The sequence below is a fragment of the Scyliorhinus torazame genome, chromosome 14 (genome assembly GCF_047496885.1).
Source record: "Scyliorhinus torazame isolate Kashiwa2021f chromosome 14, sScyTor2.1, whole genome shotgun sequence".
Taxonomy (NCBI): domain Eukaryota; kingdom Metazoa; phylum Chordata; class Chondrichthyes; order Carcharhiniformes; family Scyliorhinidae; genus Scyliorhinus; species Scyliorhinus torazame.
The window spans coordinates 210,754,565-210,765,530 of record NC_092720.1 but is presented as its reverse complement, the minus strand read 5'-3'; the positions used below and the strand labels follow the sequence as shown (position 1 = coordinate 210,765,530).

Sequence of the window (10,966 nt, the reverse complement as noted above, 5' to 3'; positions counted from 1 at the left end):
ATTTACTTTATATTTGTGAGGCTGCTAATATGTCTTTTCCATCCCCTCTAGTCAATCTTTTATTTTTTATTTCACTATGAATCCTTTAATCTGTCCTGTTCTCCACCCTATTACAGACCTTCCCTTTTGTTCTTCTTCCTCCTTTCACTTCTACAAGATCTGTAAGATTACCAAGATCTTCCAACTTCGATAAGATTACCATCTAACCCTCACCCTCCTCACACTTACCCGAGCCCTAAACCTAATCCTCACCCTGACATAACGTTAAAAAACAGTCGACAGGATACAGACCAGTATATTTTAGTCAATACAATTAAAATTCTCACTGGGTGAAGTTGTTCAGTCGAGTCAGCAGCGCAATAACATTGAAACTGAAAGCAGTTTGAATCAGGAAGTGCTGAGTGCGAACATGGCTCTCAGACAGCAGGTTCAGAGTTTGGCCGAGGAGGCAATTTGTCCCATTTGTCTTGATTTCTTCACTGATCCGGTAATACTGGATTGTGGACACAACTTCTGCCGCTCCTGTATCTCCCAGTGTTGGGAAAAGAAGGAGATAAATTCCTGCCCGGAATGTAGAGAGGAGTTTCCGGAAAGAAACCTCAGGATAAATCGGGCCTTGGCGAATCTGACCGAGAAAACTCGAAAATTAAATCTGAATCGGAAAGAGAAGGAAAGTAAACTTCACTGTGAGAAACATCAGGAAGAACTGAAGCTGTTTTGTGAAACTGACAAGAAATTGATCTGTCTGATTTGTAGAGATTCGCGGGAACACAAATCTCACAACTTTCTGCCCATCGATGAAGCTGTTGAAATCTACAAGGTAAAAGAGATATTATTTTATAAACTGATATTTTCTCCCATTTCCAGCTGTAACATTTTCATTCTGCGATTTTCTCTACCCAATCCCAGGATCAGCTGAAATCTTCCTTAGATTCTCTCACAGAGAAGAAATCGGCGGTTCTAGAAACGGAACAGAAACAGAAAGGGAAGATTTCTGAAGTTAGGGTAAGGTCTCCCTGTGCTGATTTTCTGGGATCTCGGTTAGTTTTGTTCCCTTTATCGCGGGACATTAATTATGTTTCACATTTCATTTGATAGGAACAGTCGAGCAGTCTGCAGACCCACATCACATCCGAGTTCAGTAAAATGCACCAGATTCTCACTGAGCAAGAGCAGCGTTTACTCAGAGATCTCAGGGAAGAAGAGGAGAGGATTCTAGAAACAATGGAGAAAAACCTTCGAGAGATTCAGGAGAATTTAAATTCTATTGAGGAGAAACTCTCCAAGTTGCAGAAACAGATGGAGCAAAAAGACGAGCTGATATTTCTGAAGGTGAGGGAATATATTGTGGCCCAGTTCAGTGAAACTTCACAGCCACAAAATAACTGATGATAATTGTGAAATAATTGTAGAATTTACTGAAAAAATACAGAATTAAACTGAAATTGTTTCCCTTCCTGAACTGTTCTGCTGTTGTCTCTCAACGAACGGCTCCCAAACTGTCTGCAGAACCCAGGGACTAAAATGTGTTGCCCTGATTTATACACTCGCTTTGTGATTATTTCCGTGTTTCTCAAGTTTAATTTTCTCCTGGAACTCCCATTGTAATCCAGTTCCAGTTCCATGTTGTGAGTGTGTGGGTGTGTCTGGTACGGTGTGTGAGAGTCACTGTGTCTGGGAGCGGGGCTGATGCTCAGTTCCAGCATGTTGTGAGTGTGTGGGTGTGTCTGGTACGGTGTGTGAGAGTCACAGTGTCTGTGAGCGGGGCTGATGCTCAGTTCCAGTTCCATGTTGTGAGTGTGTGGGTGTGTCTGGTACGGTGTGTGAGAGTCACTGTGTCTGTGAGCGGGGCTGATGCTCAGTTCCAGTTCCATGTTGTGAGTGTGTGGGTGTGTCTGGTACGGTGTGTGAGAGTCACTGTGTCAGTGAGCGGGACTGATGCTCAGTTCCAGCGTGTTGTGAGTGTGTGGGTGTGTCTGGTACGGTGTGTGAGAGTCACTGTGTCTGTGAGCGGGGCTGATGCTCAGTTCCAGCATGTTGTGAGTGTGTGTGTGTGCCTGCTACGGTGTGTGAGAGTCACAGTGTCTGTGAGCGGGGCTGATGCTCAGTTCCAGCATGTTGTGAGTGTGTGGGTGTGTCTGGTACGGTGTGTGAGAGTCACTGTGTCTGTGAGCGGGGCTGATGCTCAGTTCCAGTTTATTTGACTCTCCACAATCTTCCTTCCAAAATCCATCACTTCACACCTCCGTGTGAAATCTCATCTGCTCTGAGTCTGCTCATTTCACCAGCCTGTCTAACTCCTCCTGAAATCTGTTACTGACATCCTCACTGTTCCTCATTCGTTTCTTTCAGGAGGAAGCTTTTCGGAAGAGAAGGTAGGACATGTTCTTTACTGAAACTCTGCAGTTTTATAAAATAATTCAGTCAATTGTTGTTATGGATTTATCTCTTGGTTGTTGTCACAACTTTAAATGGTCGTCCATCGGGCCATGAAAACTCGGCGTATTCTTCACTGGCGAGTATTTTACAATAACAAACGTTATGACCGTGATTAAACAGTATTAGATTTTCTATAACTGTTCTACAATATTGTATAAATGACAAGATGTCAGGTAAATAATACAACCTGGTTCCCAGGCTGGAGCTGATCACTTGCCTGATGTTGGCTGTTAGTGTCTGTGACCTTCCAGGTTCGATCCCGGCTCTGGGTCATTGTTCATGTGGAGTTTGCACATTCTCCCCGTGTTTGTGTGGGTTTGTGTGGGTTTCGTCCCCACAACCCAAAGATGTGCCAGGCAGGTGGATTGGCCATGTTAAACTGCCACTTGATTGGAAAAAATGAATTGGATACTCTAAATTTATTTTTTATAAGTTCCAGGTGTTTTCAGTCATTGTCTTTGTTCTACAAACTTTGTTTGTAAAACAGCAAGTGGACAGGCTAAATGTTTCTCTTCTCCTGTGATTTGTGATATCCCGGTAACTAATCTGTTATCAGACTGTGAACCTTTTTCAGAACAGGGGGGTTTCCATTCTCTGCCTTTGAGTTTCCAAGTTATCCCTTTCTCAGTTATAGAAACGTGATTAATATTTCACTTTCTACATTTTCTCTATCACCAAAAATGCTGAAAATGTGACCATTTACATATGTTCTAAAATCTTCTAACAGACAAATTTATTGCATTTTTTTAACATACAGGATTAGTGATGAGACTCACTCACTCTCAGTATCTGCTGCCGCCCTGTCTATCGGAAAGTTCAAAGGCCCTTTACAGTACACAGCGTGGAGAGAAATGATAAACTCCATTAACCCCGGTAAAACTCTTCTATTCATTTTCCTGATTTTAAATCCAGTTGTGACGGGACTAAAGGGTCTCCAAGGTCCCAGATTAAATATTCTCTTTGCCGGTTGTTAATCCTCGGGAGCCTCTCCATTCTCATATTTGACTCTCTGTGGGCTCCTCTGGGTGAGTGTCTGAAGCCATCAGCACCGTGTGTCAAAGCAGTGAAGGGATCTGTCTAACCAGAGGAATAGAGCACCAATCTCAGGATGGGAAACCCAATTTGTCGAGGAGACTGGACTGGTCCCGTCTGTCATTCTGGGAACATTTTTTATCATTGTTTATCGGGAAGACATTCAGACATTAGAGAGCAAGTGTTAAACGGCAGATAATCTGGTTGGTGGAATTGAACTCCTGGATTGGATTGGATTGGATTTGTTTATTCTCAAGTGTACCGAGATACAGTGAAAAGTATTTTTCTGCGAGCAGCTCAACAGATCATTAAGTACATGGCAAGAAAAGGGAATAAAAGAAAATACATAATAGGGCAACACAAGGTACACAATGTAACTACATAAGCACTGGCATCGGATGAAGCATACAGGGTGTAGTATTAATGAGGTCAGTCCATAAGAGGGTCATTTAGGATTCTGGTGACAGTGGGGAAGAAGCTGTTTTTGTGTCTGTTCATGCGTGTTCTCAGACTTCTGTGTCTCCTGCCCGATGGAAGAAGTTCGAAGAGTGAGTAAGCCGGGTGGGAGGGATCTTTGATTATGCTGCCCGCTTTCCCCAGGCAGCGGGAGGTGTAGGTGGAGTCAATGGATGGGAGGCAGGTTCGTGTGATGGATTGGGCAGTGTTCACAACTCTCTGAAGTTTCTTGCAGTCCTGGGCCGAGCAGTTGCCATACCAGGCTGAGATGCAGCCCGATAGGATGCTTTCCATGGTGCATTTGTAAAAGTTGGTAAGACTCAATGTGGACATGCCGAATTTCCTTAGTTTCCTGAGGAAGTATAGGCGCTGTTGTGCTTTCTTGGTGGTAGCGTTGATGTTGGTGGACCAGGACAGATTTTTGGAGATGTGCACCCCTAGGAATTTGAAACTGCGAACCATCTCCACCTCGGCACCGTGGATGCTGACACGGGTGTGTACAGTACTTTGCTTCCTGAAGTCAATGACCAGCTCTTCAGTTTTGCTGGCATTGAGGGAGAGATTGCTGTTGCTACACCACTCCACTAGGTTCTCTATCTCCCTCCTGTATTCTGACTCGTCGTTATTCGACATCCGTCCCACTATGGTCGTATCGTCAGCAAACTTGTAGATGGAGTTGGAACCAATTTTTGCGACGCAGTCATGTGTGTACAGGGAGTAGAGTAGGGGGCTAAGTACGCAGCCTTGCAGGGCCCTGGTATTGAGGACTGTTGTGGAGGAGGTGTTGTTGTTCATTCTTACTGATTGTGGTCTGTTGGTCAGAAAATCAAGGATCCAGTTGCAGAGGGAGGAGCCAAGTCCTAGGTTTTGGAGCTTTGATATGAGCTTGGCTGGGATTATGGTGTTGAAGGCGGAGCTGTAGTCAATAAATAGGAGTCGAATGTAGGAGTCCTTGTTTTCGAGATGCTCTAGGGATGGGTGTAGGGCCACGGAAGTGGTGTCTGATGTGGACCGATTGCAACGGTATGCGAATTGCAGTGGATCAAGGCGTTCTGGGAGTATGGAGGCGATGCGCTTCATGATCAACGTCTCGAAGCACTTCATTGCGACTGACGTCAGGGCCACCAGACGGTAGTCATTGAGGCACGTTGCCTGGTTCTTTTTTGGTACCGGGATGATGGTGGTCTTCTTGAAGCAGGAGGGGACCTCGGAGAGGAGTAGGATTGGAGTAGGTTACCTTCATCAAGAGGAGGGGCTGCCGAAACTGCGAGTCTGCACTGGATAAGGGAGGGAGTGTGGTGATATTATTGAAATGTTCAAGGTTCAAAACAGAAGGGAGAATGTAAAAATCCACAAGTTTAACACAGCCACAGGGTCCAGATCAAAGTCGGTATAGTTTTAAATCTAGAATAGGGAGTTTGGACTGAGTGAGGTTGATTTTTTGAGTGACTCCATTGATGGAGCAGGTGGTGAACCAGTGAAGCCACTGCTCACTCTGTGAATTTGCTCAGAGGCCCAGTCCATTCTGAGGGCTGATCTTCAGAACAATATCACTGTCCACTTTCCCACGGGTTTGCAGTGTGGGAAGATGTTCTGTGGTTCCTGAGGAGGGGACAAGAGACAGGAAATCCTCCTCTGACTCCGGTGAGGGGAGTGGGGTGACATGTATATACAGCGGGGGTGAGAGAGGGAAAAGAGCGGCGAGCAGCAGTAAGAAAAATCCCACCTCCTGGTCACAGAGAAATCATTACACAATAGGGAAAAATAGATATTGAACTGAAAAACTGCCCTCATTCCGGCAGTGTGACCCCAAACGCATCATAACCAGTGGAATATTGTTGAGGAACAGTCACTGTTGTAATGTAGGAAATTAGAAAACCAATTTCTGAACAGCAAGATTCCAGAAACAGTATTGACCAATCAGGGAGATTTCTGTTTTGATGACGTTGTTGTGATGTTATAAATATTGGGCAGGACTCAGAGAGAATGAACTCCGAACATAATTTCTGATGGAGTTTCCGGAGGTCACTTTCAGACTAGTGATTCAACCATTCTACAGACTGTTCCTCTGGTTGGGGCATCACCATCCAGTGGAGGATCAAGAGTGTATTGACTCCCCATCTGAATCAAATGTCTCCAGTTTGTGGAGACAATGAGGCTTCTTCTTGTGTTCAGTGTGGGAACACTGGATACCTGCAGCTGCTACATAACTGCAGAGTGTTTGGTGACATTAGTGGGAGTTGGGTAGTAAGTACTGAGAGTGATTTTGGTCTCCTAACGGCTCCGTTTACTGAGTAAATCTGGAGGATTCTGAAATGTAAATCACTCCAAATACTTTATGTGGAGGGTGTCAATAGTAAGGGATGAGTTTTAGCCTGAAGAATCTGGGTCATTGCCTGTGAGGCAAGATTCGATTTGGACCAGCAAATGGCAGGTCAGAATGACCTTGAAGGTGGATGGTAAGGGAGCAATCCCCACCCTCCCTCCAGCTTTGTTATCAGGGGAAACCAGGGTCACCTTGTCTTCACTGGACAGCGCAGACTTTGTTGAATCTGTGGAAAATCGGGCCTGATCATTCCCATGTTCACCACACCACATTCCCACCTGTCTCCCGCGTGCCCCTGACAGACATCTTGAACATCTGTATTTGCAGACAACCGAGTTGTAGGGGTGGGGAGGGGGTGGTGCGGGGGGGGGGCGGGGGAGAGGGGGCGACGGGCAACGTGAAATTGGTGACCCCAGAGGACATCAAGGAACTCAAACGGGATTACAAAAAGGTGGATGCCTTTGGAACTCCTCTTTGAGGTCCTGGTGCCTGGGGAAGCAGTCAAGTGGAAAATCGAGATGTTGTTTATCCTTAGAGGTGTTCAGAGGGTGAGAGAGACAAAAGGAAATGTCCTGACTCGAGAAAAGCAAATAGAATCTGCTCCTGCTGCTGATGATCGGGGTCATTGATTAGTAAGTTTGCAGACAACACAAAGATTGGTGGAATTGCGGATAGCGAAGAGGACTGTCTGAGGATACAGCAGGATTTAGATTGTTTGGAGACTTGGGCGGAGAGATGGCAGATGGAGTTTAATCTGGACAAATGTGAGGTAATGCATTTTGGAAGGTCTAATGCAATAGGGAATATACAGTGAATGGTAGAACCCTGAAGAGTATTGAAAGTCAGAGAGATCTAGGTGTACAGGTCCACAGGTCACTGAAAGGGACAACATAAGTGGAGAAGGTAGTCAAGAAGGCATACGGCATGCTTGCGTTCATTGGCCGGGCATTGAGTATAAGGTGACCTGAGTTAGGCCACACTTGGAATATCGTGTTCAATTCTGGTCGCCAGACTACCAGAAGGATGTGGAGGCTTTAGAGAGGTTGCAGAAGAGAGGACGCTGAGATGGCGGCGGTGTCACGTGGAACGTGTTGTCCCGCGGTGGCGGCCCCAAGGGTGCCCGCCGCCAGCAGGATCATAGCCAGCAGGTCCTTGGCCTCCACAGGTATTCCGACAGATGAAGAACAATCGACTGGTCTCGAGAGGAAAGTATTGCAAGCTATGAAGAAAGGGAAGGATCCCTCCAGTATCTTCAAACCGAAGGAGTATGCAGGTACCAAGGAAGATCCTCATGTTGTTCCTTCAATCGCTGACAAGAGGCTTGTTGGCTGCATTTGTGAAGAAGATAACACTGCGATTGTTTGGTTCTGGCTGCATTCTGGAAATCCCCAGCGATGTCCATCCTGTGGCTCTCACTATAAACTTGAGCATCATGAACTTCCTCATTAGCTTGGTGACAATCACTGTGCCTCAGTCATAATTTACTGTAAATCATTTAAATATATCAATCCATTATTTTTGTTTCGAATGAAGGTGTGCACTGTACAAAATAAAGAGTAAATTGCCAAAAAAAAAAAAAGAGGGTGCAGAAGAGATTTACCAGGATGTTGCCTGGTATGGAGGGCATTAGCTATGAGGAGAGGTTGAGTAAACTTGGTTTGTTCTCACTGGAACATCGGAGGTTGAGAGGCAAATTGATAGAGGTCAACAATATTATGAGGGGCATAGACAGAGTGGATAGTCAGAGACTTTTTCCCAGGTTTCCTAGGGGGCATAGGTTTAAGGTGCAAGGGGCAATGTTTAGAGGAGATGTACGAGGTAAGTTTTTTACACAGAGGGTAGTGGGTGCCTGGAACTCGCTACCGGAGGAGTGGTGGAAGCAGGGCCGATAGTGATGTTTAAGGGGCATCATGACAAATGCATGAATAGGATGGGAACAGAGGGATACGGACCCCGGAAGTGTGGAAGATTTTAGTTTAGACGGGCAGCATGGTCGGCGCAGGCTTGGAGGGCAGAAGGGCCTGTTCCTTTGCTGTACTGTTGTTTGTTCTTTGTTCTTCATGACTCACTCTTCGCTGCAGAGGCTCCAAGATTATCATTCATTCCAGACTCCGCTCACGTTTCATCTTCCACAGGTTACAGAGAGAGAGGGATACAGGGACAGAGAGAGAGACAGAGAGAGAGAGAGAGAGATAGAGAGAGGGAGAGAGAGAGACAGTGAGAGAGAGAGAGACAGAGAGAGAGATCGAGAGATCTGTGATCAACAGCCTGAAGAAAGAAGTTGGTTCAGTGACATCATCGCAGTCTGACATACTGAGGATCAGCAAATCATTTTGTGCCAGATTGTGTGACATGAAGCCCACAGACCCCCCTCCCCCCGCTTTACTGTCCCCTATCACAGAAATCTTAGATGACACGAGAAAATACACTAAATTTGGTTGAGTTGACACAAACTGCCAGCTTCTTGAGAGGAAGTGACAGTTCATCAGGTCATTTGTGTTTGACTCTGTGAGACTGGATCAGTGAGTGAGAGTTTGATTCTGACTGATAAGATTTTAGAATCCATGAGGAAAGGCTTTCTCGCCTTCATCTACAAGTGGAAGGGGACAGAGAGGATTTAGAAATTGGTGACATTTCACTGCTTTTTAAAAAAAATATATTTTATTGAAAATTTTTGGCCAACCATAACAGTACATTGTGTATCCTTTACACAGTAATATAACAATATAAATAACAATGGCCAGTTTTATAAACAAGAAATAAATAATATATAAACAAAAACAAAACTAAATGGCAACTGCCTTGTCCCAGATAAATACTCTCCAAAAATATGTTTTAACAGTCCAATATACAATTATCTATAACAACAACCTATACATATTATACTTATATATTAACATCCCTGAGAGTCCTTCTGGTTCCTGCCCCCCCCCCCCCCCCCCCCCCCCTGGCTGGGCTGCTGCTGCTGTCTTCTTTTCCATTCCCTCTATCTTTCTGTGAGGGATTCGACGAACGGTTGCCACCGCCTGGTGAACCCTTGAGCCGATCCCCTTAGGACGAACTTAATCCGTTCCAGCTTTATAAACCCTGCCATGTCATTTATCCAGGTCTCCACACCCGGGGGCTTAGCTTCCTTCCACATCAACAGTATCCTGCGCCGGGCTACTAGGGACGCAAAGGCCAAAACATCAGCCTCTCTCGCCTCCTGCACTCCCGGCTCTTCTGCAACCCCAAATATAGCCAACCCCCAGCTTGGTTCGACCTGGACCCCCACTACCTTCGAAAGCACCTTTGTCACCCTCACCCAAAACCCCTGTAGTGCCGGACATGACCAGAACATGTGGGTGTGATTTGCTGGGCTTCTCGAGCATCTCGCACACCTATCCTCTACTCCAAAAAATTTGCTGAGCCGTGTTCCAGTCATATGCGCCCTGTGTAACACCTTAAATTGTATCAGGCTCAGCCTGGCACACGAGGACGATGAGTTTACCCTACTTAGGGCATCAGCCCACAGCCCCTCCTCAATCTCCTCCCCCAGCTCTTCTTCCGATTTCCCTTTCAGCTCATCTACCATAATCTCCCCCTCGTCTCTCATTTCCCTATATATGTCTGACACCTTACCGTCCCCCACCCATGTCTTTGAGATCACTCTGTCCTGCACCTCCTGCGTCGGGAGCTGCGGGAATTCCCTAACCTGTTGCCTCGCAAAAGCCCTCAGTTGCATATACCGGAATGCATTCCCTTGGGGCAACCCATATTTTTCGGTCAGCGCTCCCAGACTTGCAAACGTCCCATCTACAAACAGATCTCTCAATTGTGTTACTCCTGCTCTTTGCCATGTTCCAAATCCCCCATCCATTCTCCCCGGAGCAAACCTATGGTTATTTCTTATCGGGGACCACACCGAGGCTCCCGTCTTTCCCCTATGCTGTCTCCATTGCCCCCAAATTTTCAGAGTAGCCACCACCACCGGGCTTGTGGTGTATTTCTTCGGTGAGAACGGCAACGGCGCCGTCACCATAGCTTGTAGGCAAGTCCCCCTGAGGACGCCTTCTCCAATCTCTTCCACGCCGCTCCCTCCTCTTCTCCCATCCACTTACATACCATTGAGATGTTGGCGGCCCAGTAGTAATCACTTAGGCTCGGTAGTGCCATCCCCCCCTATCCCTACTACGCTGTAAAAATCCCCTCCTCACTCTCGGGGTCTTCCCGGCCCACACAAAACTCATGATACTCTTCTCAATCCTTTTGAAAAAAGCCTTCGTGATCACCACCGGGAGGCACTGAAACACAAAGAGGAATCTCGGGAGGACCACCATTTTAACCGCCTGCACCCTCCCTGCCAGTGACAGGGATACCATGTCCCATCTCTTGAAGTCCTCCTCCATCTGTTCCACCAACCACGTTAAATTTAACCTATGCAATGTACCCCAATTCTTGGCTATCTGGATCCCCAAGTAGTGAAAGTCCCTTGTTACCTTCCTCAGCGGTAAGTCCTCTATTTCTCTGCTCTGCTCCCCTGGATGCACCACAAACAACTCACTTTTCCCCATGTTCAGCTTATATCCTGAAAATTCTCCAAACTCCCCAAGTATCCGCATTATCTCTGGCATCCCCTCCGCCGGGTCCGCCACATACACCAACAAATCGTCCGCATACAGAGATACCCGGTGTTCTTCTCCTCCCCTGAGTACTCCCCTCCACTTCCTGGAA

General features: G+C 46.4%; 1 protein-coding gene across 2 annotated transcripts in view; it reads left to right on the top strand.

The window, feature by feature from the left end:
- Nucleotides 1–206: 206 nt before the first annotated feature.
- LOC140390454 (nuclear factor 7, brain-like) overlaps nt 207–10,966 on the top strand; it is a 34,358-nt gene continuing 23,598 nt past the window's right edge. Inside the window, exons 1-5 of one of the 2 annotated variants that reach the window (XM_072475604.1) lie at nt 207–820; nt 910–1,005; nt 1,099–1,332; nt 2,353–2,375; nt 3,197–3,312. In XM_072475604.1, the coding sequence (XP_072331705.1) occupies nt 410–820; nt 910–1,005; nt 1,099–1,332; nt 2,353–2,375; nt 3,197–3,312 (880 nt within the window). In that variant the 5' untranslated portion in view covers nt 207–409. The remainder of the gene's footprint in view (nt 821–909; nt 1,006–1,098; nt 1,333–2,352; nt 2,376–3,196; nt 3,313–10,966) is intronic. The other variant, XM_072475603.1, reaches the window with a different exon arrangement.